Source organism: Cephus cinctus, unplaced genomic scaffold (genome assembly GCF_000341935.2).
Source record: "Cephus cinctus unplaced genomic scaffold, Ccin1 Ccin1_scaffold0754, whole genome shotgun sequence".
Taxonomy (NCBI): Eukaryota; Metazoa; Arthropoda; class Insecta; order Hymenoptera; family Cephidae; genus Cephus; species Cephus cinctus.
In genome coordinates, this window is record NW_014333364.1 from 64,747 (window position 1) to 92,545 (window position 27,799).

A 27,799-nucleotide genomic window follows, 5' to 3' on the forward strand; every position below is an offset into this window, starting at 1 on the left:
AAAATTTTTTTTTTTTTTTTTTTTTTTTTTTTTTTTACAAATCTTTTCATATTAATGTATAATACGCTTCATTTAACCAAACGGCTGGTTCTGACCGTACGAAAAATATTTTGTAACTTTAATCGCAGGGTTTATCATGTAAAATTATTATTAATATCAGCGGCCTGTTATTGCTGTCCGTATCGCAATTAGAAACTTTAGATATATATAACACGATCGTTACTAATGCTGGGAATGTTCCATTGTACTTAATGACCTTTTATTAACAGGATATTGACAACTTAATGGCCGAAGGGAACAAATCACGAACTGTCGCCGCAACGAATATGAATTCCGAGAGTTCCCGCTCTCACGCTGTGTTCTCTGTAATCTTGACGCAAACTTTGACGGATTTTAAAAGCGGAGTAAGCGGCGAAAAAGTTTCACGAATGAGCTTAGTTGATTTGGCCGGAAGCGAGAGAGCTGTGAAAACGGGAGCCGTAGGCGATAGACTTAAAGAAGGAAGCAATATTAACAAGTGAGTTGCTTTTTAATTTTTCAAATAGTATTTCTTATGGTTATTAACGGCAGTAAGCAGCATCTCTGATTACTTTCAGATCATTGACAACCTTGGGACTCGTCATCTCGAAACTGGCTGATCGAAGTTCTGGTGTTAAAAATAAGGATAAATTTGTTCCCTATCGCGATTCTGTCCTCACGTGGCTCTTAAAGGTACTACGGAAGTATGCTTCATATAATATCGTAGACATTATGTTAATGTGCATCTTTTTTTTAAATTTATTAAACGTGCAATAACAGATTTACTTTGATTTATTTACCTTAGTCATCCGTTGCATCTATGTTTTAAAAATTTATGAAATGCAGGCTTTCTTATATTTAAGATACATGTAACACGTACAAAGGTATAATGTGGATGTTTCCAAGATGACAAAGAGATGACTTTTATTCGATTCGGTGAATTCTTACTTTATAATTTCAATAATTCACAAATTTTTCAGGATAATTTGGGTGGCAACAGCAAAACAGTTATGGTCGCGACTATATCTCCAGCTGCAGATAACTACGAGGAAACTCTATCTACACTTCGTTATGCAGATCGAGCCAAGAGAATAGTGAACCACGCAGTCGTCAACGAAGACCCCAACGCCAGAATAATACGCGAATTACGACAAGAAGTTGAAGCTCTAAAGGAAATGTTACTACACGCAACGGTACTTTTACGGATAGGATAGTTTTTCTAATTCGTCTTTTCAAGAGCTTAGACACTGTTCAGAAGCTGGAAAGTCATTCGTTACTAGTTTGACAGAAAAAAAGGTGTATTCAAATATGCTAAAAAGTCTTTCTCACGCACTTAAGAATTTTTCAGCTTGTCATTTTATAGAGAATAATTTATAATTGAAGAAGCAAGTCATTCGGTAAGTTCTGTAACTAGACAGACGATAAAATGACCGTAATGAATTTGAATTTACAGTTTATCATTACTTCTTGTGTGATTAAATGCGCTCTTTGATATTAATCACTTTACAGGCCTTACTGAATTGTATGGGAAAATTGAGTTAACAAAATATGTTCATATAATGTATACGTATTTTTTTAGGGTCAAGGATCTGTAGTCGGTCAACAACGCACAGATATCACAGAGAAGCTTTCGGAGTCCGAAAAACTTATGAAAGAGATGTCGCAGACTTGGGAAGAGAAACTAGTGAAAACCGAGAGACTTCAGCACGAGAGACAACAAGCCCTGGAAAAGATGGGTATCAGTGTACAGGCGTCAGGGATTCAAGTGGAAAAGAACAAGTATTATTTAGTCAACTTGAATGACGATCCGAGTCTAAATGAACTTCTGGTTTATTACCTAAAGGTAAGAACATGAAAGTAATCGGCGAGAAGTTGATTGTCATATATTGTATTGCAGTGCCGCTACGTTATTTTTATTATAAAGATGCTTACTGACAGATAAAAGTTTCACGAATCTTGAATCTTGACGTCATCGCAATCTGAATATAATTAACTACGAATTGATTTCATAATATAAAGTCTGATCAAAGTTTCGGTGCCGTTTAATCCTGACCTTATTGTGTTTAAACTCTCTGGTAATTCTTCAAGCTAATAATTTATTATCAACGCCTTATAGTAGATGTAATTTTTTTTTTTATATTTTATAAAGGTAAATTTAAATCAGTAGAAATAACTATTTTCTTTTTTTCAAAAGTGCACACAGATTCTAATAGCATCGTTTCAAAACACGCAAACGATCTTTGATGAAAATTTTAATCTGTCAGTGTCAACATTTATTTTGATTATATTGATTATAAACTAGTATACTTTTATGCTATAGAGGTATATTCATTTTAAATGTTTAAAAGTCAGTCTGGTATATACATCATGATTAGAAATCTAAATGGTATACTATTACAAGAATTCCTAAAAATAATATTTATTGTTTAATATGTATTCTTTACACTGCGATACTATTCGCAGGAGAAAACTCTCGTTGGAGGACGATCAGCTACCACGGAGCAAGACATTCAACTTCATGGTTTGGGAATTTTACCAGAACATTGCGTGATAACAATAGAAGAGTCTGGACTCTTCATGACACCATTGAACGGAGCCAGATGTTTCGTAAATGGTAGTCAAGTGGTGCAAAAGACGCCATTGCTTCATGGCGACAGGATCGTTTGGGGCAATCACCACTTTTTCAGAGTAAACTGTCCCAGGAGTGCAACAGGCAAGTTCACTAATATTCTCATATTCCGTTCTGCGTTTGTAAGGAATTAGAAAGTGAGACTCTCGTCATGGATTTAATAATCAAATTTTACTAATTCCTTATTAACAAGCAGTATTGGCATTTTAAATAAAAGACAGAACGACAAACTGATTGGCCTTGATCCGCATTACAGACTGTACAGTTTTTTAAATATATTTGCAAAAAAATTAAATTCACGCATGAGCCGTCGTAAAATCGAAACTATTGTACGACATATATAAATGTTACTATGTCATACTTTTAGAACTTTTTTTTCGACCTTTGAACCCATTTGGTTGAGCCGTTTCTTATGGAATTTTTTATACAGGCGTGAGATATAAATTTTTCGAGGTTTTGCACAGACGCTGACAGGCACATACACACACACACAAATTTTATTTTGCAATAGCAATTATATTAGACAATTCGGTAGGTATCATAAAATAACGAAGAAATCGTTGCTTCCATATTAAAAATTATGATTCTTCCAACGTAGTAATTGTGTAATACTTGAATTGATCTTATCGTACTGCAAATAAAATTTGTGTAAATATTACCTAGCATATCGTCAAAAACTCTGTTCCAATGTAGTCGTTATTTCAGCTGTGAGTAGCGAACCTCAGACTCCTGCACAAACTATCGACTACAATTTTGCCCGAGAAGAGCTTATGTTAAACGAACTTTCCAATGATCCTATACAAAGAGCTATTGCAAGACTGGAGAAACAACACGAGGAGGATAAACAGGTCAGATTTGAATATATTGTACTTTGTAATACCATATATATACTGTGCTAAATTTATTCGATTGGTCTATACATTTATACATTAGAGCGATAACATCTTTTTCCACTTCTTTCGTATTAGAAATTTCGTCGCATGAAAATTTTGTTACTAAAATCCACTGTATAGTACGAAGAATCAGCGATTTTTCTATTTATTCGGCTTTTACGAAAAACTGGATAGGCGCTGCCTAAAGCAAAGACGGTGTACGAAAAAGAGCCTCGAATAAAAATACCGTTATCATTTGGATACTGAAAGTTTCTTATGTTATAGTTATTGGTAATCAATAGCTGCGATACTGAAGAATTTCTAAAGATATACAGACAATCCGAATGACTATAATTAAACGAAATTAGAAAGTGTATTATATTTAAGAAACTTTTAAGAGAAATTTCATTAGTTTTCTTTTTTACTTATTTTTTATCTAATTTTTGCTTTTTTTTTATTATTAATTCAAAATTTAACGTGTACTTTGGTTATGTCTCTAGGTCGCTCTAGAGAAACAACGACAAGAGTACGAAAGACAATTCCAGCAATTGCGCAACATTCTTTCACCATCAACTCCTTATCCTCCTTATGTGCCGTACGATCCCTTAAGAGGTAGTCAAAGTGGAAAGTTGCCCGCTTGTACGCCTACAACACAAATGAGGGTAGAAAAGTGGACACAGGAACGCGATGAGATGTTTAAACGCAGCCTGGGTCAGCTCAAAACTGACATTTTAAAAGCAAATGCATTGGTACAGGAAGCAAATTTTCTCGCTGAAGAGATGGGCAAGCAAACGAAGTTTAGCGTCACACTTCAAATACCTCCAAACAATCTAAGTCCTAACAGAAAGGTAAAATTTGTATCTTTTTAAATATCGACTGCTTACCATTATGGTGCATATTTAGTTTTGGTCCTGGAAACTTTGTATCTGTTATACTGCATCACATTTTAAGTACATTGAGAAATTTGTGTATAGTCTTATGTTCACTCATCGAAGATTACGTATTATTTATTGAATATTTTTTATCAAATCAGAGTTTTATTTATTTTTTTTTTCCTTTTTTTTTTCATTACACTCATACGTATGTAGAGTGTATTCTTTCAGCGTGGGGCCTTTGTTAGTGAACCTGCTATTCTTGTGAAGAGAATCAACATGGGTAGCCAAGTCTGGTCGATGGAAAAATTGGAAAATAAGTTGGTCGACATGCGGGACATGTACGAGGAGAGAAAGGATTCAAATAATTGTCAGCGCCTACCTGTCGTTAAGGTACACCTATATTAAAAGCTCACACACTGTATTGTGTTTATTGCATTGGACTCGGGCTCGTATTCATAGCCAGTTCCGCGTCTTAAGCACGATCTTAAGCCGTCCGCAACCATGGATTAAGCTGACGTGTCTACAGTCTGAAGACTGTGGTTTGTCTCAAACACTGATTATGAATACGGACCTTAAAAGGCTTTCGAGAATTCAATATAATAGACGTATTAAGGGACTATTATGTTTCAGGATGAATTGCCAGGCAAAACACAAGATCCCTTTTACGAGTCACAGGAGAATCATAATTTGATTGGAGTGGCAAATATATTCTTGGAAGTTCTCTTTCATGACGTACGATTGGATTATCATACGCCTATAATAAGTCAACAAGGCGAAGTCGCGGGACGACTTCAAGTCGAGATTAGTCGGATATCAGGCCAGTTTCCGCAGGATCGAATTTGCGAAGCAGCCTCCGAGTCCTCGGGTGACTCGAGTTCGTCCGAACAGGAGGATTATTCAGGCTCGAGTCACATAACTTGCAGAATAACAATAAAACAAGCTAGCGGATTACCTCTGTCCCTCAGTCATTTTGTATTTTGTCAATACATATTTTGGGGCCACCCGGAGCCAATCGTCGTACCTCCAGTTGTCAATGCAGAAATCCCTCCGACAAATTGTCTTACTGGCCAGAGAGACTCTCTTGCTTTTAAGTTTGATCATACCAAGGATTTTAGTGTGCCTATTACGGAGGAGTTTCTCGAACACTGTTCAGGTACGTCCTTAAAATTGTTCCATTTTTATTTTTACTTTAACCTTAAGACTGCCGTCAATTTTTCATAAAATAGTGTTCGTTTTATCAAAAATTTTGGCATGATTAAATGTTTCCATTTGTAGAAGGTGCTCTGAGCATCGAAGTTTGGGGGCACAGAAGTGCTGGGTTTTCTCGAAGCAAACCTGGCTGGGAGGTTGAACAACAGCAGCTGGCCAAAGCTAGATCGCTGGCTGATCGTTGGTCAGAGCTAACTAGGAAAATAGAATTATGGGTGGAAATACAAGAACTTAATGAACAAGGAGAATATTCGCCAGTCGAAGTAGTGAACAAAGGGGACACATGGACAGGTAAAATATGATGTCCATAGTAGCAACTTGTATATTTATACTAAATTAAGATAGTGAACAAACAAGAATATGTCATTGAGTTTTAGTCATTTATCTCACCATGTTGATTAATACATTTTTCTCTTCCCTAATAAAAAAGGGTATATGTACAAAATGTTCTAAAAAGAGACATCGATATTTATTGTATATTAATGTTTTAGGAGGCATTTATCAACTAAGACAAGGTCAACAACGTCGAATACAAGTTCGTGTTAAACCCGTTCAAAATTCAGGCACATTGCCAATCATTTGTCACTCAATTTTGAGTATTTCCGTTGGCAGTGTGTCTGTCAGAAATCGTCTTCAAATACCATTAGACAGTTACCAGGACGAAGACCTGAGTATACTTCGTGACAAATGGAGTGATGCTCTTATGAGAAGAAGGCAGTACCTCGATCAACAAATTCAAAAACTTATTAACAAAGAAGGTATTCATATAATTTGAAAATACGTCTAGGTATCCGCGTTATTTATTACCTCTTATCTAACCTATACGGTGCCAGCCTTAATCAGCCTTTTGACTCGATTAAAATAATGCTTCATTTCTTTTTTTTTATTTCTTTTTTTTTTAGACAAAACCGACCAGGACATGGAACGAGAGCGAAGCTTGGTTGATCAGTGGGTCAGTCTCACTGAAGAACGAAATGCTGTTCTCGTGCCAGCTGCTGGTTCTGGCATACCTGGAGCACCAGCAGACTGGAATCCACCTCCTGGGATGGAACCACACATTCCTGTATTGTTCCTTGATCTCAATGGTAGGTAAAATATTCATATAGTCCCCTTGTAGCATATATACGATCCATGTGTTTTTTTCAAAACTGGTTTTTTTTCTACGTTTAAATAATTATTGCTATGTTCAGATGGTATTTGGTAACCTTAGCTTGAACAACTTGAACTTTGCAAAATTATTGCCTTATATTTAGCTACTGGTGTGTCTGACAGACTCTACCAGGCATGCGAAGGGTTAAAAAATCCTTGATTAAAATTATGCGTAATATTATAGAACAGTTAAAAATTGAAAACTACCATGGCTTTATTTAATATAATTTTTTTTTTGCAGCCGATGATCTTTCGACTCACCAGTCAGGTGAAGAAGTCTCGGTCACAGGATTAAATTCAATCCTACCTAAGGAACATGGAAATAAGTTTTACAGTTTGCCAATAATTCGGCTCCTCGAAAAAGACGTGTGCGCTATCGCAGCTTGGGATTCCAGTATACACGACAATGTGCACCTAAATAAGATAACCGACGGTAATTATCTACCTAACAGGCCTAATATTTAATATTATAGAAAATTCGGTATACAAGAAAAATTAATTATTCATTTGTCATGTCAAACAGTTTCAGTGAATTATAAGTGAATTTAAAAGGCATTAATAAGAATTCACTTATACAAAACTCATTTGAATGACATTACAGTGATACTAATTATTTTACTTTGATTATAGCAAACGAAAGGGTTTTCTTAATCCTAAAAACAACAGTTCGTTTGTCTCACCCAGCACCAATGGATCTCGTATTGCGCAAACGATTGGCTTTAAATATTTACAAAAGGCAGAGTATCACAGACAGAATTTTCAAGAGAATCGTCCGAACAGACTGCCTTACACAAACTGGTGTCACCTACGAAGTTGTTTCAAATATACCGAAGGCCAGCGAAGAGTTGGAAGATCGAGAGAGCTTAGCTCAAATAGCTGCCAGTGGAGAAGATAGCAGTTTGTGCGATGGCGAAACGTATATCGGTGAGTTCAATTTATTATATAAGTTCAATAGACTACTTTAAAATAATAAACTTGAAATTATTAACGAAAGTCGTTTAGACCATGTTTGCTATTATCATAATTCAATGTTTTACGTGACCATTGTATTTCGCGTAATAGCATATTATACCTCGTGCATGGGTGTAATTTTGTTTGTGAATATTTAAGGGATATAATCACTAAGTTGGACCTGTGTTAGCAAATACGTAAAATTGCTTAGAACAAACAGACACATGTTACTGTGAAAGTTTCTTTGTCAATGTGAAAATTATTTCGAACCTGATACAATTAATGTTGCAAAGTTACAGATTAACATTTTATATTACATTTTTCTTTCTTATCTTTGAATAATCTTTGATAATCTTGAATAATATTCAATTACATAATGTAAGCATTTTTATAACATAGAGAAATACACTCGTGGTGTCTCTGCGGTGGAAAGTATCCTGACGCTGGACCGACTAAGGCAGAGCGTCGCTGTGAAAGAACTACTTCAGGCGCAAGGACAACCATTAATGCGCAAGACAGCGAGTGTGCCCAACTTCTCGCAGGTACTACTGCCTCTACGCCGTCTCGGACGCACTGTATGCTTTTCATTTTTACTTAATCATTTTAATCGACTTTTCGTTCCACTCTGTGCAAACTCATATTGCACCACTTCATGCCTCTTTTCAATTATATCCTTGAATTCATGGTTTTGTACCAACTGAAACCTGAAGAAAATTACTTCGTTTAATTATTTCTGATAAAAAGTAGCACATTTTTTCCTGTAATTGTAAATAGATATACGAAGCTGTTATTGGCATCAACGTATGCTCAGATATATGGGTTTTGGACCAATATTTAGACAATGCTTTAGACTGTATTCTGAAATTATAAAAAAAACTATTCACTTGCAAATCCCACCTCAGCATACAATTTTGACACCAATTTATAGTATTAAAGCTTAATTGACATTCTAGCTTCATTAATGTTTTGCATTTTGTATTCTATTGTATTTAATTAATATTAATTATTTCTTTTCACGGATTATTGTCTATATACTTGTAAAAATAATGTACATACTTATGCTTAATTCTTTAGTTGGACGTAATAAGTATCGGCTTCAATTACGCTTTACTTTTCTTTTGTATTTTTTAATTTGTTGTTGTTGTTGTGTCACTTGTAGAGTAAACTTTGATTAATGATATACTCTGTCGTACAAGCGCATCGAAGGACTAATAACTAGAAAGAGAAATTTTCTTAGATAAAACTCTGTAATTGTTATGTAAACAAAATTAATTTTTTTTATCAGATAATGAGATTCGATGCTTCAATGGATTCATTAAACGTAACACGCTCGGAGAGTGTAACGGATCTAAACACTGAAATCAATGGATTGCCACATGCCCGACGATCGTCAACGGGTCTCAGCAGAAACGACGAGAATTTCTTATCCACTCCGCCAAAGCCATTTGGAATCGGTAAGTTTCGGATAATCGTACACTTATCATTTTCTTATTGCTATCAAAAATAAAGAAGACAAATCGAAAGACAACTGTTAATTGCCAGCGACTCGTTCTATGATCTCTTAAGAAATGCCATTTAAATGACACGATAAATCCAAAGTTAAATCTGGACGCATTGTATTTCTTAAGAAGTCGTAGTGGGTGCAGTAAACGTTCAAGAAAAATATTTCTGACTTTCATGATGCATAATTAACACGATCATTAATTTTTCATAATTATTTTGAACGATTCCACAATGATACCGACTGAAAGTTCGCCAACTAAAAGGTAATCTTGATGCTCCTGTCCAGAGAAACATTTTCTCTGTTGCTAATCACCATTATGGCCTCGTGGACAGCATTGCGAATTTTGTGGGGATACATTTTTTTTCGAAATCCGTTGCTTTCTACATCTCCCACCTAAACGTATTGACGCTAAGGCAAAAGTTTATCAATGTAAACAGCGTCATGCTGTCGACGGTATGCATCATAATAACGAGAATTTTTTGTAGGCTTTATAAAATTTTCGAACTGAACTGCTACTTCAGTAGACTCATAATAGGTATACGCAAAGTTTACATTCAGAATTTCATGATGGCTTATGATCATAAGATAACCCAAGATTTGACGGTAATATATTTATATAAATACATAAGTATTCAGAGTTATTATTGTAATATTAAATTTTTGTAGAAATCAAATGAATGGGCTAGCCAAGTTGATGCGTTTCATCTGATCTCTTTCATTCATATCAATGCTATCATACTGCGTAGACTTATAAAGTCCAAAAATGTCCACTGGTCACTATTAAAATAAAAAATACATTTCATTTAACAGAGAATATCTGTTTAATTTAATTATGCTATTAAAAGTTGAATTCAAACTCTTAAATTGAATTAGAAACAACATAGAAATATATTAAGCGATATTCCTGTCTCTTATGTTGTCTGAAGTCATCATGAAACTCGAATGAAGTCTTGTCTGATGCTATCGTTAGCATTATCTTTTTAGGGTCTTTAGACTTAGAATACCGTTAAATTAGGTTAAGTCATACCCCATTGCCTTGGTTTTGCTTTCTCGAGACACACTTTACCAGAAGTTTCCTGAGATGTGGCTTATGCTGTGTTTTCGATATATTTCACTTTTTTCATAATATTCACCCTATTTTTGCTCTAGTTTCTTGTCTGTATTACAAATCTACTGTCACGTCTTCCTTTGGTATTGGATACGTTGGTTCTGGATATTGAAACAAGCCGTGCTTTATTTTTCTATGTTCCAGTTAAACTTCATGTCATTCATTGCTAGCACGTGCCTTTTCTACGTGGTATAAAATGCAGATATTTAAAATAACTTTGACATGTCACGCGACTCATGGACGTTCCTTAAATGTTGATCTAAGAAGACGAGAAATTCAAATGCATAAATATATTAGTGTCTTAAAATGATTACGCGTAGGAAAGGCAGTCTTAATCACCTAGAATAAAAGAGTTAACAGTTTTGCCGTAAAAAAAGATACCGGCAGGTCTGGCATTCTTATTAGTAATTATTATCAGATTGGGATTTTGTATTATTCCTCTTTACAGCTTCTGTCACATTGTTATAACCATACAGCAATGCTCAACTTTCAAGAGCGTTCATATACGAGCTTTCATTTGTTAATCCATTCATTGTGATTCCATGCTGGCTCAAAATTGAGTTAGGAAAAGGCAAGATTACATTTTCATATCTTGTTCGTTCACATGATATTTAACGACCGACGCTATACAAAAAGTTGGGCACTGCCAATCACATTTTCTTGGATCTGCATAGTGTTTTAGCAGAAGACACTTAAGCTCCACCACTTATTAAAAGTTAATGAGAGTGCGTCCAATTGACGTGTAAAATAAGCTATTCTGTTGGCAAGGATCAATCGCTAATTGAATAATTGATTTAATGCTACTTAATCTGTTCCTCTGTTTTAACACTACGACTACTACTTCTACCACTATTTCGGCCCACGCAAGGCTCCATTCTGAACTCAGGTAAAATGGAGTCTTGATTTGGATATTTATTTGAAGCCGCGATGGCAATGACGATAGTAAATCTGTCTCGTGAGTGGTTGAGTCTGTCTGTTGTTTAATTTTCGAAGCTCGCCTTGATGTCATAGGAATACACTTATGCTTTGGTAATGCTCGGACTTGAACCGGTCACTGGTCTACTATAAAATAATAATCGCTTCAAAAAAATAATGATTTCAGAAGTTACCAAAGCACTTTTGACAATCGATGACAATGGAACCAATTCTGAGCATCTTTCAAAGCTATGCATTTCAGTTGTTTGCACATAGTTGTTTATCATGTGCCTTTTTTTTTTTTTTATATTCTGATCTTGCATGCACCGTTAATTTGTTCGTTCACAGCGCATTTTTACTGGGCATACGTTTTAGAGAGTTTGCTTGATCGTTTGTTAGTTGCTCCTCTGATCATGCATCCAAAAAGAAGAAGAATGAAAAAAAAATGTATATGTAATTAACATTCACAACTAACTTACTCTATTTTACGTTTTCATGCTCTCTATATTCATCTAAATATCTAATCAATGTCTCGATATCTGTCGCATACACTCCTCTGAACCGGTTCAGGAAAATGAGCCGATTCGCGCGCAAAAGTTGTGACTAAAAGTCAAAATGAGAAAAGACAGCTGAAACTTTAATACGAAACTACTTATTGTTCGAGCCATCTTCTTTGACTCTAAAGGTGGCCGATTTCTCACTCTTTACAAAGTTGTGACCCATTTATATTTTATCTAAAACATTACTTATTAAGAATATATCAATGACGAAAGATTAAACATTGTGATACTTATGTTAGTGTTATGTCGTTTATGACTTTGTTGGAGTTATAAGTCGATCTACCTTTATTGCAGTAAAAACAGATGTTTTCAATTAGGGAATTTTTGCATAGAAATCATTTTGGTGGAAATAGCGAAAAATTGTGAACGTTTACATTTGTTACGAGTACAATTTTTGATGTCTCGCTGTTGTATGACTATAAAATGATTTCTGTGTCGACATTTACGACGACGTTCAAATGTACGTGTAACATCGGTGATGATTTTTACATTTTATGCACACATCACATGGATCCGACAGTTTATCTTAGTTTATTTGACTTTTTAAAACAGTTTCTGTGAAAATCTTATTACCTCTACAGCTATAGAATAAATCAATAATAAATAGTATTAATAGTATAATTCTCCAGCTATATATTTACCAACCAATCCTATTTACTGTAATATCACTATTACAATACCACCTATTTATTCTAATAAGAATGAGCAACACGTTTCGCAAATTCAGAATGTAAATATATAAGTGAAGAATGTGCATAAAATGATTAAATCCCGACAGATTCTTTTTTGTGTATGTGCTACCAAGCAATATACTAGAAACAGAAGTAGGTCCATTGTAAATTATAGTATGTGTATCATGTGACTCTTACTAATTATTTAGAACTGAGGTTGTGTAAAACTACTTTGCGTGCAAGAAAAATTCAGTGACACAAGTATTTACTGAATGTACATTTGTTTTTAGAGAAGTTTGTTTTGTAATCAATTTTTATTCCTTTTTGTTAACCAAAAATTAGGTTCAACGCAGCAATGGCAGTCATGGAAAATTGCTCGCAAGGAAGTTTAAGAAATAGTAACAACAATTTTAAAGAGAAAACGAATAATTAATATTTTCAGATTTTTTTTTCCTTACTGACAATTACTAGCTGATAATACTTTATTTAAATGTTATGGCAAATTTTCCTGTCGCAAGGTATCTCTAATTAATAAGAGATGTGTGTCGAAGCAACAATTAATGACCATTTCTGTTGCCCTTAATCTTCATTTCATTTTTTTTTTTAATTTTAACAGATAATACTTGCAATTAGTTTAAAGTCAAGTACAGTGTACAATGTATTTTCAATTGGTTGAGAAATAAAGGGAAATTAGAGAATTAGAGACAGCTAAACAAAATTTCAGGCGATGCGATTAAGTCGCTTAGTTATGCATGAAGTTAAAACCTTAAATGAATAGTGCACCGCATGTTTTAATTGAAAATTTAGAATAAATTGCAAGCTGATTAAACGATACAAAATTAATTAGACAAAATCAATGTACGCAGCGCCGTACTACTATTACCATTGACTTTAAACTAACTAGTCTTGAAATAATATATTTTTTTTTTTACAATTGTGGTAATCCCACGACTTTATTGTATATACACAGTATAGCAATATGAATCATATGTGTAGGTAAATTATTGCATTTCTGTGTCTTTTCAATTCGTGGTGGAATGGCAGTTTATTATATATCAGGATTTAAATACAGTATTTCTGTATCATCCTTATCATGGGAATACGTTGATTTCATTTAGTGAATATTTGAAGAATCAAATTGATTACCTTAAAAATTTCTTTGTTGTATCATTAGCAAAGATAGCTTTGTTCTATTAAATTTTAATAATCATGTAATATAGTAATAATAACAATGATACCTTCTTTATTGTCAAGGTGTTAAAAACAAAGGGCAAGAATCAGCTACATATGTAACTGCTTTGCATTCTAACCCCTTGCATTCTGACATAGTAGTCTACCAGTGGAAATTGATTATTCTCTTTTCTCGATTACTTAGTTCTTCCATTGCATTCTTGAATTATCTATCTACATCTGCGAAACGACTATAAGCTGCCTCTCCTTTCTTCAAACGGATGTATGTTCTCTATTTGTACATGTGTTTTTTTTAAAAGCCGGATAGGGTCGCCAATAAATTGGGGGACTACAGTTTAGTTGCCATTATCACAGTGTACACGTTATAATAAGGATATATGTCTCCTTTCAGCGAGACCGACATTCCTGAATCTCAACCTGAATCTGAACTCACTGACACGTCTTCAGCAATCCACCTCAGCCAAGTGTAGGTGACACTAGCTGCTCAGTTGCTCTTTCAAACAAAATTGCATAATAATTATTGTACAATAATATAATAGAATTATAAGTTGATAAAAATTTAATATTTAACAGCAGCATGGAACTTTTTATCTTAACATTTTTTTGTTACGTTTCCTTTAATTAAAACTTTTCAATAACTTTAAGATAATATATGAAAGTTGTAGTAGGATACATTAAATTTTATTCAAAATCTTGTCTTCAGAAGGAGATAACTACGTCAATCATATTTTTTTGGCAAAAATCTAAAGATATACGTAAAACTATTTATGTAGTATTAAAAAAATATTAGAAGCAGAGTTATTCCGTCTTTATGTTTGAAAGAGCAATATTCGTTTTGTAGAAATTCTTAGAGAGCTCATTTGTATTCCTTATCTTTTATTTCAGCATTAATGTAGTTACGAACGAGCCACAACATTAGTTGTACGTTTATAGGACTTTTATGCTGCAAGCAGGAAGGAGAGGATCTGATAAAAGGATATTAATGTTGTGGCCCGCGTCTGGTAGATCACCTATATTTTGTTTGCTACTTATAGTAATTATTAAATTATTCTTATTTTCAGTTTCGTTCAATGATGTATTCCACGCAACGTTTCACTTAGTAAACTCAGAGAACATGATATCTATATGACATTGATTCTAGACTTTTAAAAACAGCTTGGAATACATCAGCCTTTTATGAGTTTTCACGCAGCATGGCCTACGATTTATTTTTACTTCGTTCTTTTTACTTCTAAATGTACATCAGGTCGACCTGGCACCAATAATAAAAATGCTTATAAGCCCTGAGCAATATTTTACGTTTTTAAGAACACGCGATACAAAGTCTTGTAAAACCAGAAATCTAATGGTAATTTTATGCTGCAGCATATTTTTAAAGTCTGATGCAATATCATTTCTTATTTTCAATTTAGCAAGCCGTTATTATATGTTAAATTTAAATTGGCAGACATCATTATATGGTAACTTTGTCAGTTTAGAGTTCAAAATGAATGAGAAAAAAATCTAATAGTACAAAAGGTATTCAATAGTGCATTAAAAAATTGAATTCTTTCAGAAAGGAATATAGTGACATATTTCAATTCGGCAATGGTAATTATGTTAATCTACCTGTAAATTGGCAATCCCGTGATCAGTAATCATAGACGGATTTGTGTAAACATGTTTAATTTTAGAAAATCTCACTATTACGTACGTATAATTATGTAATTCTTATGCTGCAGTATGAAGTGATGATATACGAGTCTAAATATGGCCAGATCGGCCATGATACGTCGAAGGATGATATATTGTTGAATGATGTTCTCATTTATTTCTATGAATTTCTTTCAGCATCCCCAAATATGGTTGGTACCAAGCTAGGTCTTCGTATGACAACTCTGCACGAAGAAACTTCAAACACTGGAAATCAGACGTCACCATCGATCAACGATGACGAAGAGGAAAAGAGTGACGCAGATTGTTCCGAATTTGACGCTTATCAGGTAATTTAGAAAAGCAAAACAGTATTTAATTGAACAAAATTTTCATGAGTGTAGCGAAACGTGGGTTGTTCGAAAGAAGATAGAATTTTCCTTTCCTTCATCACGGATTTTTAAAGCCGGTTTACACAAAAAACGAAGCCTGATACAGAATAAATTTATTTTGAAATTTCAATTTTTTTTTTCCACACGAGGAATCATCGCCTTTTCTCTGTATTACGATTTCCGCGTCTCTCTGTATATAGTATATATAAATATCTGCCACCAGGCACCGCCGAAACCGACGAAGCCGCTGACCTCGTCTCGCACCCTGGATTCTCTGGTCGAATTGCAATCAACGAAAATCAACACACCCAGTATGAGCAGCAGCGGTTACGGTTCTCAAGCTGTTTCCACGACGAACCTTACCTCCGAGGATTCGATCTCCATTAAGTCTATCAGTGTCGATGAAACTCCAGACTTGGAGTACAGAAACCTCTTCGACGGTAGGAAGCCGGAAAAAATGGATAGCTCATTGGTCGAAGAAACTCCTGAAGAACATATGGAAGATCTCAACGAAACGTTGGATAAGCTAAATGTCAGTTCCCCTGAGCAAAACCCAAAAGATGTTAAAAAGAATCTTGAAAGGCTGGGTGCATACGGTGATAACGTACGCGAGAGTTCGACGTCAAACGAGAAGATGGAGACACCTTCGACGAATGATTTGAAGGTACAGGAAAAGTTTGATAGACCAGAAATTCATGAAACTGAAAAGAAAGATTTAGAGGTCAGTCACGCCTCCAATTCTGGGGATGATAGCCCATCGGAAGGCACATCCGTTGTTCACGTCAAACTGCCACCTGGCAAGGTATTTAACTTTACTTCATTAAATCTAATTGGAAAATATTTTTTTTTTTTGACCGTCTTCCTTTTCAATATTCAGGTTGTTCGGAGACGAAAAGCTGCAGGCTTAACAGGAAGACCCATCAGCTCTCAGCATAGAGCTTCTTTCCCTATGGTCCGTCCACAAGTTTCAGAGAGTAAGGCTGCTGCTAGATTGGAACAGACACTACAACCTGGTATGCACTACGAGAACGGGGATAACAGTTCTTCTGAACGTATCGACGGTACATACCATTATGGATCTTGTTATTTTTTAACGATAGCTCTGATTTCTAGTTACGTACTATATATTTTGAGGAAATAATATATTACATTCTTTCGTATCCGTAACAGACGATGTAAGCGACAAAAGCTCAGCGTTTGGTTCACGACCTGATCTAACCAGAATCGAAGCACCGATACCCGACTGGATTGTAGTTGGAGAATCAGTCTTGGTTCGTCCATACAGTTACTCTGGAGTTATTGCCTACGTCGGGCCTACGGAATTTGCTTCAGGAACCTGGATAGGCGTGGAATTGGATGCTCCAACTGGTAAAGTAACAGATCAAATGAATCTACCTGGAGAAATTTGTCTTTAGTTGTACAACCATGTATATTCACTGACAAAAATCATTCCCGCTGACAATATTTAACCATGATTTCCTGATTTCAGGTAAGAATGACGGAGCCGTCAATGGCCACAGGTACTTTTCATGTCGGTCCAAATGTGGGATCTTCGTTAAGGTAGACAAGTTAATTCAAGATAGACGAGGGAGAGCTCTTAGAAGCTACACCAAACAAGAACCTACACCACCTCCGTCTGCGACGATGCGCAGAAGCACGAGCAGAGGTAATTTTTGCATAAAAAATTTTGAGTAACGTATAGAAATCATGAAATTATTCGTATAGGGTGTCACGTATCTCAGTGATAATCATCTTTTTCCTTAACTTTTTCAAGTATTACTATAGGTCGTGACGTATGTATGTATATTTGTACAAAGTTAATTAATTAGCTCTGTCCATCATCCATACAGGGAAATCATCCCTGGTGTTCCCTTTACCATGGTTGAGTGTGACGGCTGCGGCATGTTGGGAGTGCCGGTGCCATCAGCGTATCTCCAGGATTTCAATTTTGACTTCCTCCCAAACGATAGTTGCCCATTATGATATTCATAGACTGATAGACAGGTGTTAGTGGGATACGTGGGAAAATAAAGGAGGAATTCAAAAATTAGAATAGAAAAAAGGAAACAGAGAAAACAGCGAAGAACGACAAACGCAACAGCACTAAATTTAAGCGTTTAGTCTAGTGTTTATTAAGTAAAAGTAGAGTCATACGACGCTCACGCGAATGTAAATGAAACTTGTCAATCGCGATTTTACTATAGAGACTCGAATCTGATCTGAATTTAAGTCAATGAGACCTTAAACGTTTTCTTAACTATTTAATAATATATGAAAATTTTGAATTTCAGGCGAAGGCCTACATTCTTTGCACCGAAGTCGGAGCCGAGGCGAGGGCCTTTCGACGGTAGGAACCCGATCATCACCTCGGAGCAAATGAGGAAGCGGCAAGCATCACTTTACAACTTCGTTCTACCCTAATACACTAAAGTAATATACCCTACGTGCTACATGCCTACGATATGTGTAGCAGCAGTGTTTCCAGTCCCACAGATATACTTAGGGCAGCTATTGAATATCGATAATTAATTACAAATATTACTCGAAGTACTAGGATCATACTAAAGTATATCACACAGTGGCATAATGAAATTTCCCCCCGATCCTTCCCGTAATAACAAAGTGACCAGATCCTTCGAATTCGAAAATGAAACAATACGCGTTATGGTTGTAGCAAAGAAACTCCATTTCGCATTTCTTAACACAGCCCTCGGCGACAGATAGATATTATATTTATATATCTATAAATTGTCGAGTGACATCCAATGATTATATGATATATATATACATGCATTTATATGCATGTATATCAATGCATTCCACGACTTTAACGTTTTGTCACCGGGTACGTCTAAGCAATTGAACTTACCGCCATATGGTAACCCCAGTCTTTTTATCTCTCTCTCTCTCCTTTCTTTTCCTACTAACTTCCCATCCTTTTCCTGATCCTCCCCTTTTCTCTATCCATTTATCCAACTTTCTCCATTATCCTTCGCTATAACTTTAATTGTACATTAAAATCAAGCCAGACTAACTTGACTTTCGTTCGTTGGCATTTCTTCTTTGATCGATCAACAGTTCGATCGTTACGGACACTTTCGAAAGTTGCCGGCTGGTAATTTTTACGAAAGTTCGACAAGTGGCAACCGTGACGCATCGGGGCGGCGACGAGCTGCCGTGTAGATTATTTAAAAGATTTTATATGTATACCGTTGTTTCATATATATTGTATTTTTTTAGCGCAAATCTGTTAAGTTCCTTTTTATTGTAACATACATCTTCTGTCGCTATCCCTCTTTCTCGTGCGTGAAAGCGCAGCGACAATTATTTAATTTATACGTTGCAGGACGGACGACGTTACGGGCGATAAAAGATTACGAGAGCTTGGACGGAACTCAATGTCGGGTTTTCTTTTTTTCTCTTTTAGTGTAGCCAATTGACTAATTTTTAAATGGCATTTTGAGTTTTCGTAAGCGAACCCAGCGTGGCGCGACGCTACGCTGCAATATTAGCTTTATAAGTATTTAGTCCATAGACGATAATTGAAAAGCGAGCTTCTCTGCAACGTGGCAATTGCGTTTTTGTTATGTTATTACGATATTACCATTTAACTAGATTGAATTTGCTCAGTGAGGCTGGCAACTCTCCTTTTATTTGGCCGACCCGACCTAACATAATCTAACGTAACATAACGTAACGTAACATAACCTAGTCTCTCGTGTCGGTGAAGCGAACGAGACGAAAATGGATCATACGGTTTATTAATAGGTTAACTTGAAACTTGTCTATATTGCGAAGAAAGAAAAGGCAACAAAACCAATTCCTGTCCAATTAGAACAATACTAATATTATCGCTAATGAATTTATTATTGTATGTAATATTCATTTAAGTCTAATTGTAAAGAGTCGTCACGGCGTCGTACGGCGCGCGCAGGCCACTGTCCATTTTTTGGTAATCGAGGTTGTTAAAGGCGAAACACAAATTAAGTACTCACGCGTCACAGCGATGCTACATGCCTGTCGGTGTAAACACACAAAATAAAACTTTTCTTTCACTCGTGAATATTATATGCTTTTCTTTTTATTCTCATTTTTATCGCGTCCCGAAAGCCACTGACACAGCCCTGTACTCATCGAGAATTTATTTTATTATCTTAAAGTTTCTATCGTCTCCGCCCAATGAGCACACAGTGTGCTTTTCACAGTTTACCTCGTGCAATATTTTTTTACGAGTCTTGGCAGCTTTCGGCGGAGCATCTAGCATTGATGGAGCTTGTATAGCCAGTTTCGTCTAACGATAAGACAATGTCCATTTTTATCACTAATTGTCTAATAATAATCATTCGTACTGCATCCTTATTCTACCCTAATTGTCCTAAGCCCGATGGTTCATTGAAAGTTTAATTCGTAACGTTTCTTTTTTTTTAACGTTCCTTACAATCTCGACTTCGCATTATATCAATTATACAATTTGATAATTTACAAAATTAAACGTTCATTAAAATACCGGGCAGTACAATTACAATTTTGACCAATCGGTGGAAAAGGGTTTTTTTGGAAGAGTCTACGACTGGGCGCAATGAAATTTCCTATGACAAAAATTCTCTAAACTTCACAGATATTTGGCTTTGTGTTCACGAAACTACTTTGCCTTACGAAAATATAAAGAAGCTTTGAATCCTTATTTGAATCGAAGTAAGACTCAACGACCATCTCGAGATTCATACAATAAATCAAATTTAAGGATTCACGGTAGAACCAGCGATTTTCTATACTTTATTTGGTGCACGGAATATAATGGTCTACTTTTTTTTACACAAGTGGTGCTAAAAAACCTTAATAATTTTTAAAAACACCGATGGTGGTTCTCAACTGCTACCATCTGCAGTTTTGCAAATCTGTCCACAATTTGTGGATCCATCCGTCCTGCCTTGTGCTAAATACAGAGCTTAATATCAACGCACTAGAAAATCTATATAAATAATAACCTTACAATAATGTATAATATTGTGTTACACGTGACATTTACAGCTTGCTATAATATAATCTTCGTAGATAATTTTACTTGATAATTATAATTATATAATTAACGAGCAAAGCTTTAAATATGAAACTAATCTTTGGAACACGAACAAAGGCACTTTACCATGAATTCATGGTGAATCACAAGAATTCTCTTCCAGTGTGATCCACATTAGAAGAATTTTTTTTTAACATAAAGCCCTGAAATACGTTTGTCGTTATCGACTGCATACTGTCAAAAAAACAGTATTTCCAATAATTTGAATTATTTCCACAAATACATTTGAAAAATCGCTGCTGATCTTGTTGTTAAATTTAAAGTATATCTCAAGAAGTTTTTCTGTGAAATTAATACAATTTTTATTGCCGATGCCGTAATCTCAGTAATACAAGAATAATTAAACTATTAGGAAGTTATTCGTTATTGGGTAAATTTTATACATGGTCCAAGTACGAGACTCTTCCGCGTCCAGTCATTAAAAAAAAAATGTACGAATGGTCACCTTCATAATTAAATTACATATAAGATTTAAGTATCAAAATTGGTGTTATATTTTAATGTAAGTAAAAGCAGAGAGCAAATTTGACTAGGAAGAAGAAAATTATACTTGCTCCGTTTATGTTTAAGGCGACACCTCGTGTAGTACTTGATGCTTAGAAAATCTTTGTTTTCAATTTGCACACGAGTTTCACCAACTTTCAATTCGTCATCCTTGAATCGAAATCGTTGTCGAAAAATATTGTATCGTCAACGTAGCACATATTTTCTTTGTTGACAGTACGCTATTGAAGTACATTTTAGTATGATACATGAAAACGGTTGCTATGGCAACGCGGTTTAAATTGTCTTTGACGATGTGTTTTTCACGTGAGAGTAAGGTAACGCAATGTTGCACGATTTTTTCTTTACCTCGGATCGCCAATACTATGCTGTAATTCTGCCAAAAATGTACGATTGACAAGTAGTTTTTAAGAAATCTTGAATCCTAGATTGATAGAACTCGCCATTAAACTGTAAAATACTATGTAAGGGTCTTGGAGATTTGGCCGATCGTTGTTCTAGATTCGAACTAAACTCTAGATCCTCTTCATGAAAGCTTATTTTTGTCCAATTGCTAAAGGTTACCGTCGGTAGATTAATCTTCGAGGCCCGCTCGGTATTGTCGTCTTGCTGCACGGTAGGTCGCTTCGATCGCGAGCACTATGTTTTTTAAATCGAACCAGAATTCCGTAACCGCGAGCGTTTCGTTAGACGAATATTCCAGCAGACACGAAATGACAGTTGCATATGGGAACGTCATAATTTCTTACTCAGATACGTAATAATTATAAAACACCTCATGTACATAACTGTTACATCCTTGGGTAGGATATTGTAACAGTGACAACGTGTAACTTTGTTACTTTGTGTCTGCTCGGTTGTCTATAAAATTCGGCATAAATTCAACAAGTTTGGGAAAACTGGAAAAACGCAGGACAAACCGGAATTCAACGAAGCACGACTGCGCGGAGTCACAGTTTATGTCATATATCTTTAAAAAAGAAAAGGAGTATGTGAGTTCTGTGTGTATTATAGGTGTTTTTTTACCACTTCTGATTGACCATAAAATCATCTAGGTTAAATCATTTAGAAATTCTGTTTAACCCAGGAATTGCTGCGCAATTTGAATAGCATTGAGTTGGGGTGTCGCAGCTGACGTACCTACTTTAAGGTTAGAACAGCCAGACTGTTTTTCAAATTTGCTTATACCTGTATCGTATCTGGAAATCCAAATTATCTTAGTTTCGATTCACTGTGACTCATCTGAAATCAGATTCTTTTCGTGATTTTCAATGCAATCGATATGACGTCTACATGGATTATGCGTGCATATACGTATATGGCACGAGACTCCGCGCGGCGTGTTTTTTAATTAATTAAACTTAGAAGATAATCTTGATACCAAAACGACTCTTCTTGAATACTATTTTTGTTTTTGCAAAAATTCTCAGCAGCACGACGTGCAATGATAAAGTGCAGTGTTTATGTTAAATTGGCAAGGGAGAATAATATATCAGCCAATAGTATTTTTGAGTGGAACGACGGTTTTCCTTTTATACCTCTACTACAATTTTAACTCGTATGAATCAATGTCTTTCCGAATTATTGACGTTAATTTGAAAAATCGTTCACACAAAAGTTGCATAGTGTATATATATGTTAATTCTGTGAACGAGCTGTATTATTCCTCAAGATTTGTCATTTTAACCTGCATTTGACGAATGTGATACGACCATATCTGCTGTTAGAGTCTCTAATCATCGTCCAGCAGTCTGTCGATGGTAAAATAATTAATCTGTTGCTCTTTAGACGACATTTTCTAGAATTCACTGTGACTTTTACGAAGTGTCGCGTCTTTTTTGTCGTTGTTCATCTAACAAAGATATAATATTTTTTTATTCGCAAAAAGTCTTTAAACCCATTGAAAGTCCATGAAGAAATTTCAAGCTGTTTTAATTATTCAGGCAAAAATTAATTTTCTATCCTTAATTTGCAACCGTTTGTCAATTATTCAAGACAATGATGCAATATCATTGTACATGAGTCAAATAAATTTCTGGGCATCCACAAGAATTAATTACATACAAATATTGTATATTCACAAAGAAGACTAATTTTGTAATGACAAATTGTACTTGGCATCGTATAACTTTTCCATTTTGGAACTTTTATGTAATATGCAACTTTTGCGTAAACAATTGTACGATTCGGATAAACATTGAAATATGTCTTCGTAGTATTTCGACCATGCTAACAGTGAGTATAAATATTTATTAGTTACGTACAATCACAGACCGTACTAGCACATTACTACTAATAATTTGCATTGTCAAATAAGTGGAGAATCGGTAACGATAGAACAGATTAAGTATAATCTATTATATTACCTAATATTAATAGTCTACCTTTCTTATGGTCAATAAGTATACAGGGTGGACCAATAACTTTGTCCATATTTCTGTTATTTGTAATAATTTCAAAAAATGTTTCATATAAACAAAATACAAACAAAAATGTTTCATCCCATTTAAAAAAGTGAAAATGGCCTTGAAAACTCCCTTACGCCCCCACACTCACAAAAAATAATAACCACATTACGTCCACCTCAAAACCATACGAATTTTGTATAAAACATTTTTTGAAATTATTACAAATAACAGAAATATTCCAGGTGGACAAAGTTACTGGTCCACTCTGCATAATATATTTAGATCGTGAATTATTAATTTCAAGATTAATATTCTTTAAGTTACATTTAAAAATTTTTTAAGAATTAAATCTACTCAAAGCACTAAAAATAAAGGCATACTATAGTCTATTATAAAATATTTCCCAAATATAAAAGATTCCATTATCGGAAATACATTCTTCATTCGTATATATATATATATATATCATTAAAAAGGCTGCTTCATATTTTACCGATAAAGCAGCTACAATATACATTTATGCAAGTATGTGAAAATGCCATCGTATAAGTTGAATTGATAATGAAAATATTTAATAATTTGTAAATTAGACAAATACTAGCGATCGAAGCGGCTATCGGTCGCGCGTGTAAGATAAATAAATAGATGAATAAAAATGATAATTCAACTTCAATAGACATGAAAGAAGGTGTACAAAATTTACTTGGGACAACAGTGAGTCGAAGGGGCATGAAATTATATATTCTTCTTGTATTATACACAAGTAAGTATACATCAATAATATTTTTCTAAGTAGTCATTTGTCTGGCACCTTAGACTTTGTCCATAGAAATAAGAAGCAACAACTCAAATTCTTGGACAACTTGGCTAATTCTAAGTCTAGCTTAAACAGTCGTTTAAAATAGTGTCTGACAACAGAATCATCCAAATGTCAAGTGAGACATATACATGGAAAAAAGTTCAGACATTTCATGCTATATTCTTAAGTACATGATTATTAAGGAGTATCATACCACTCGTAGGTGATGGTTGTGACTTTTTTGAATGTGCAAAATTTTTTTGTCAAACAGCAATTTTTTTTTTATGACAAATGCATAAGATACGAGCAAGTCCAAGCGAACGTGCCACATTGGAAACCTGTGTTACGTCCGGATGAGAACCTTCGATCACGCTTCCTGCTTTTTACCATTATCTTATCCAGTGCAAAATATTATGTTATCTTTATCAAAATGCAATCAGTCTTTCACCACATCGTAAAGTTCAGTTTCATCAGTCTTCTTAATAATTTCCAATTGTGGATTTGAATTTCGATCCACCGTCGATAACAATTTGTTCCGTACCAGTATCATGACCATCAACGGCACTGGCAGATCCTGTGTAACTGTTCCGAAAGTAGACTCTAACCAGGCCATACCGACCGTCGGTAAGTTAGCGCGGAAAAAAATTTATATCTTTATAATGCCTATAAAATTGCTTCTTAAATGCTCCTTGTTTTCCCAATTGCTGCCCTAGACACAGGGTTCATTAGATCAGATGTTCAGTGTCGGCCATTTGCATTATTTTTCCTTTCCTTTATCGGCGTCGCTCTGACAGGTCAATTGGAGTTTTGAGGAATTTTAGGATTCTTGAAATTCTCTCAGATACTATTATGCACATCCACAGTGCGCTATGCACTTTTATGTAGGTCTCTTGACGTATCCGTCATTGGGAAGGAAAAAGGATATAGGGGTATAAGGACGAAACGTTACAATATAATATATTAAGTATTGATTATTAATTTTATTGATTATTCTTATAATTATATATATATATATCCAGTTACTGTCGTGATATCAGATTTTAGATAATGATTTTAGATTATTTCTTTTTCATCTTCTTCGACAACGGCGTCAACCAAATTCTTACATTTGAACCAATTTAGCCTCGAGGCAATGGTACACAGCAAGAACAATGCTCCTGTGCCCGAGGCCACTGTCCCAACAGCACCAAACAGCAGCGTTGCTAGTCCCGTGGCACCCAATGACTGTAAAGTGGCAAAGAGCGAACCGGCTGCGACCAATCCGATGGAATATTGCCACGATGCGGCTAGGGATTCGGATGCGATGCCAGTTGCTCCAAAGCCAGCGATTGCCGGTAAAGCAGCGGTTAACGCACCGCTTGATATCGTTATGCTAAAGCCACTCGATACAATGATAGCTATCCATTACTACTTTACCGACCGCGTGCGATCATTCGTCGGAAGTAGTAAGCGTTCGTAAATATGCTTAGTAGGTAGGACGAAGTTACCGACCCTTCTACTACTACTGTACCGATTGTTTGCAAACCGTTATCTGGACGTCACATCTGTTTGCCCTCATACTTTTGATGGCGAATGTATAAGATATTCTCACATGGTCTCATACGGTCGTGCTTTATAGATATATTAAGTGATTGTACAAAATTTCATGCCCGATTCATACTTCTGCCATCTATGACAATTGGGCACGAACTTTTCCAATCACCTAATATGTTATTTGTCCCAACTGCACAATATAGTTACATATCTAGTATCCCAGCAAACATATTAGCATATGTACCGTGCATGGTAGTTATTATTTTTCACACATTCTCATAATGTCAATTTAACTTAATATTGCTGTTATGCCGACGTTACGTATAACCGAGTCGAAGTCGAAAATCCTACTGTACATTTTCAATGTGGCGAAAATTGAAATATCTGCAACTTATACGTTGACAGTAAAACGATATATAGAATGTCGCGACAAGTTTGCCTTGAGGTACGACCCGCTTGAATCACGCGGTCGCATTTTATGCAGTTGCTTTTGGCAAAAAAAAATAATTTCGTGGTCGGGGAACTTTTAAACTGGAATTTTTTTATAAATTAATCCATATCTGCAATAGTTCTAGCTACTAATAAACTAATTTTCCTGTGTTGATTTCAGCGCTATTGCCGCAGTTCAGCCACAGACATTTTGGCTACACACGTACGACACTGAGCTTTTGGATAATTTATTTTATTATTTAATATTATTTACTAAAATTTTATTTTTTCATACTGCACTCGTCCCCTCCGCGTGCAAATTTACTTTCGCACGATATTCGAATATTATTAATGAAATTTTTTGATATATTTAGTTTACCGATAATGAAGCGAAAATTGACTGCATCAACATACAGTAATGTTAAATAAATAATGGAATCGCCATATACCGTACTTATTAATAACGTAACAAAGATTCGTTAAGTCAATCTAAATCCCGATCATTAAAATTTATTCATCAATATTATTTCAAAGTAATTTTCTATCGTAAATAATTCATACCGCACCTTTCGAAAATTCGATGGATTCAGTTTGTTATAATATTAGTAGTCATACTTGCTTCGCCATGATTATATCCACCCAGTGTCCTTAAAAATATTTCAGATCCGAAGTCGGCATTCCGCTGATGATTCAGAAATAGTGATTCAACGTTCTGCTTGAAAAAATACACATCAGCCTTAACGTTCAGTAACTCCTGTTTCTTATCCAGCGGCGTGCTGTGTAATTTGAATTACTTAAGTAAAATCAGCCTTTCATAGTCGGTATTGTTAAACAATGCAAATTCCCGTCAAAAATTGATACCCGAAAGGATCGAGAAACGCTTACCTGAGACGCTTCATAGCAGGACAAACAAGTGTAATAAAAGGACTGTTGAAGAAAGAATTAAAAAAATGCAGGAAAAAAATAGTTAAAAATTTTCCAAAAATTTCAGTTTCAAAAATCACCTACGATAACGTCAAACGAATTTTCTTTGATTAAAAGAGGTGATTGACGTACAGTCTACGAGGACAACAAGGACCTTGGGATCCTTTGAACAGTGTCACTGACATTCCCGTAGGAGTCATCCTATTATATTTAAATTGGATGAGCATACCGTGGGTACCTATATGTATACCGTCTGTCAACCGCAGAGATATAACCTCACCCGTCCTGTTGTGTCCTTTCTGAAGGATCTAGACAAAGGAAGAAATTGACAGATCATCATCCCAACATTTCTTCAACGTACACACATTTCCTAATGATATCACAGGCGGACGAAGCCTTTCATCCTTTAAAGACAATGCATTTTAAATTTACCTCGAGACTCGTAA

General features: G+C 35.2%; 2 protein-coding genes across 10 annotated transcripts in view; one reads left to right on the top strand and one right to left on the bottom strand.

Annotated features, from left to right (window-relative positions):
* LOC107270411 (kinesin-like protein KIF13B) overlaps window positions 1-20,681 on the top strand; it is a 46,159-nt gene extending 25,478 nt beyond the window's left edge. The window contains exons 5-28 of one of the 9 annotated variants that reach the window (XM_015745408.2): window positions 270-517; window positions 597-711; window positions 999-1,211; window positions 1,598-1,861; window positions 2,482-2,731; window positions 3,353-3,495; window positions 4,020-4,367; window positions 4,608-4,784; window positions 5,025-5,547; window positions 5,670-5,894; window positions 6,095-6,361; window positions 6,506-6,688; window positions 6,994-7,185; window positions 7,383-7,676; window positions 8,103-8,278; window positions 8,989-9,157; window positions 11,184-11,201; window positions 14,044-14,118; window positions 15,483-15,634; window positions 15,900-16,478; window positions 16,554-16,737; window positions 16,847-17,044; window positions 17,166-17,342; window positions 17,968-20,681. In XM_015745408.2, the coding sequence (XP_015600894.1) occupies window positions 270-517; window positions 597-711; window positions 999-1,211; window positions 1,598-1,861; window positions 2,482-2,731; window positions 3,353-3,495; window positions 4,020-4,367; window positions 4,608-4,784; window positions 5,025-5,547; window positions 5,670-5,894; window positions 6,095-6,361; window positions 6,506-6,688; window positions 6,994-7,185; window positions 7,383-7,676; window positions 8,103-8,278; window positions 8,989-9,157; window positions 11,184-11,201; window positions 14,044-14,118; window positions 15,483-15,634; window positions 15,900-16,478; window positions 16,554-16,737; window positions 16,847-17,044; window positions 17,166-17,342; window positions 17,968-18,056 (5,259 nt within the window). In that variant the 3' untranslated portion in view covers window positions 18,057-20,681. Of the gene's footprint in view, window positions 1-269; window positions 518-596; window positions 712-998; window positions 1,212-1,597; window positions 1,862-2,481; window positions 2,732-3,352; window positions 3,496-4,019; window positions 4,368-4,607; window positions 4,785-5,024; window positions 5,548-5,669; window positions 5,895-6,094; window positions 6,362-6,505; window positions 6,689-6,993; window positions 7,186-7,382; window positions 7,677-8,102; window positions 8,279-8,988; window positions 9,158-11,183; window positions 11,202-14,043; window positions 14,119-15,482; window positions 15,635-15,899; window positions 16,479-16,553; window positions 16,738-16,846; window positions 17,045-17,165; window positions 17,343-17,967 lie in introns of those variants that run through there. The other 8 variants (XM_015745411.2, XM_015745409.2, XM_015745412.2 and 5 more) reach the window with 8 other exon arrangements.
* A 4,839-nt stretch (window positions 20,682-25,520) lies between these two features.
* Window positions 25,521-27,328, bottom strand: LOC112494750 (interferon alpha-inducible protein 27, mitochondrial-like). Its single transcript, XM_025087757.1, has 3 exons — window positions 27,315-27,328; window positions 27,045-27,205; window positions 25,521-25,864 (listed from the first exon to the last, which is right to left on the bottom strand). The coding sequence occupies exons 1-3, from the start codon at window positions 27,326-27,328 to the stop codon at window positions 25,521-25,523; spliced, it is 519 nt and encodes a 172-aa protein (XP_024943525.1).
* Window positions 27,329-27,799: the final 471 nt, after the last annotated feature.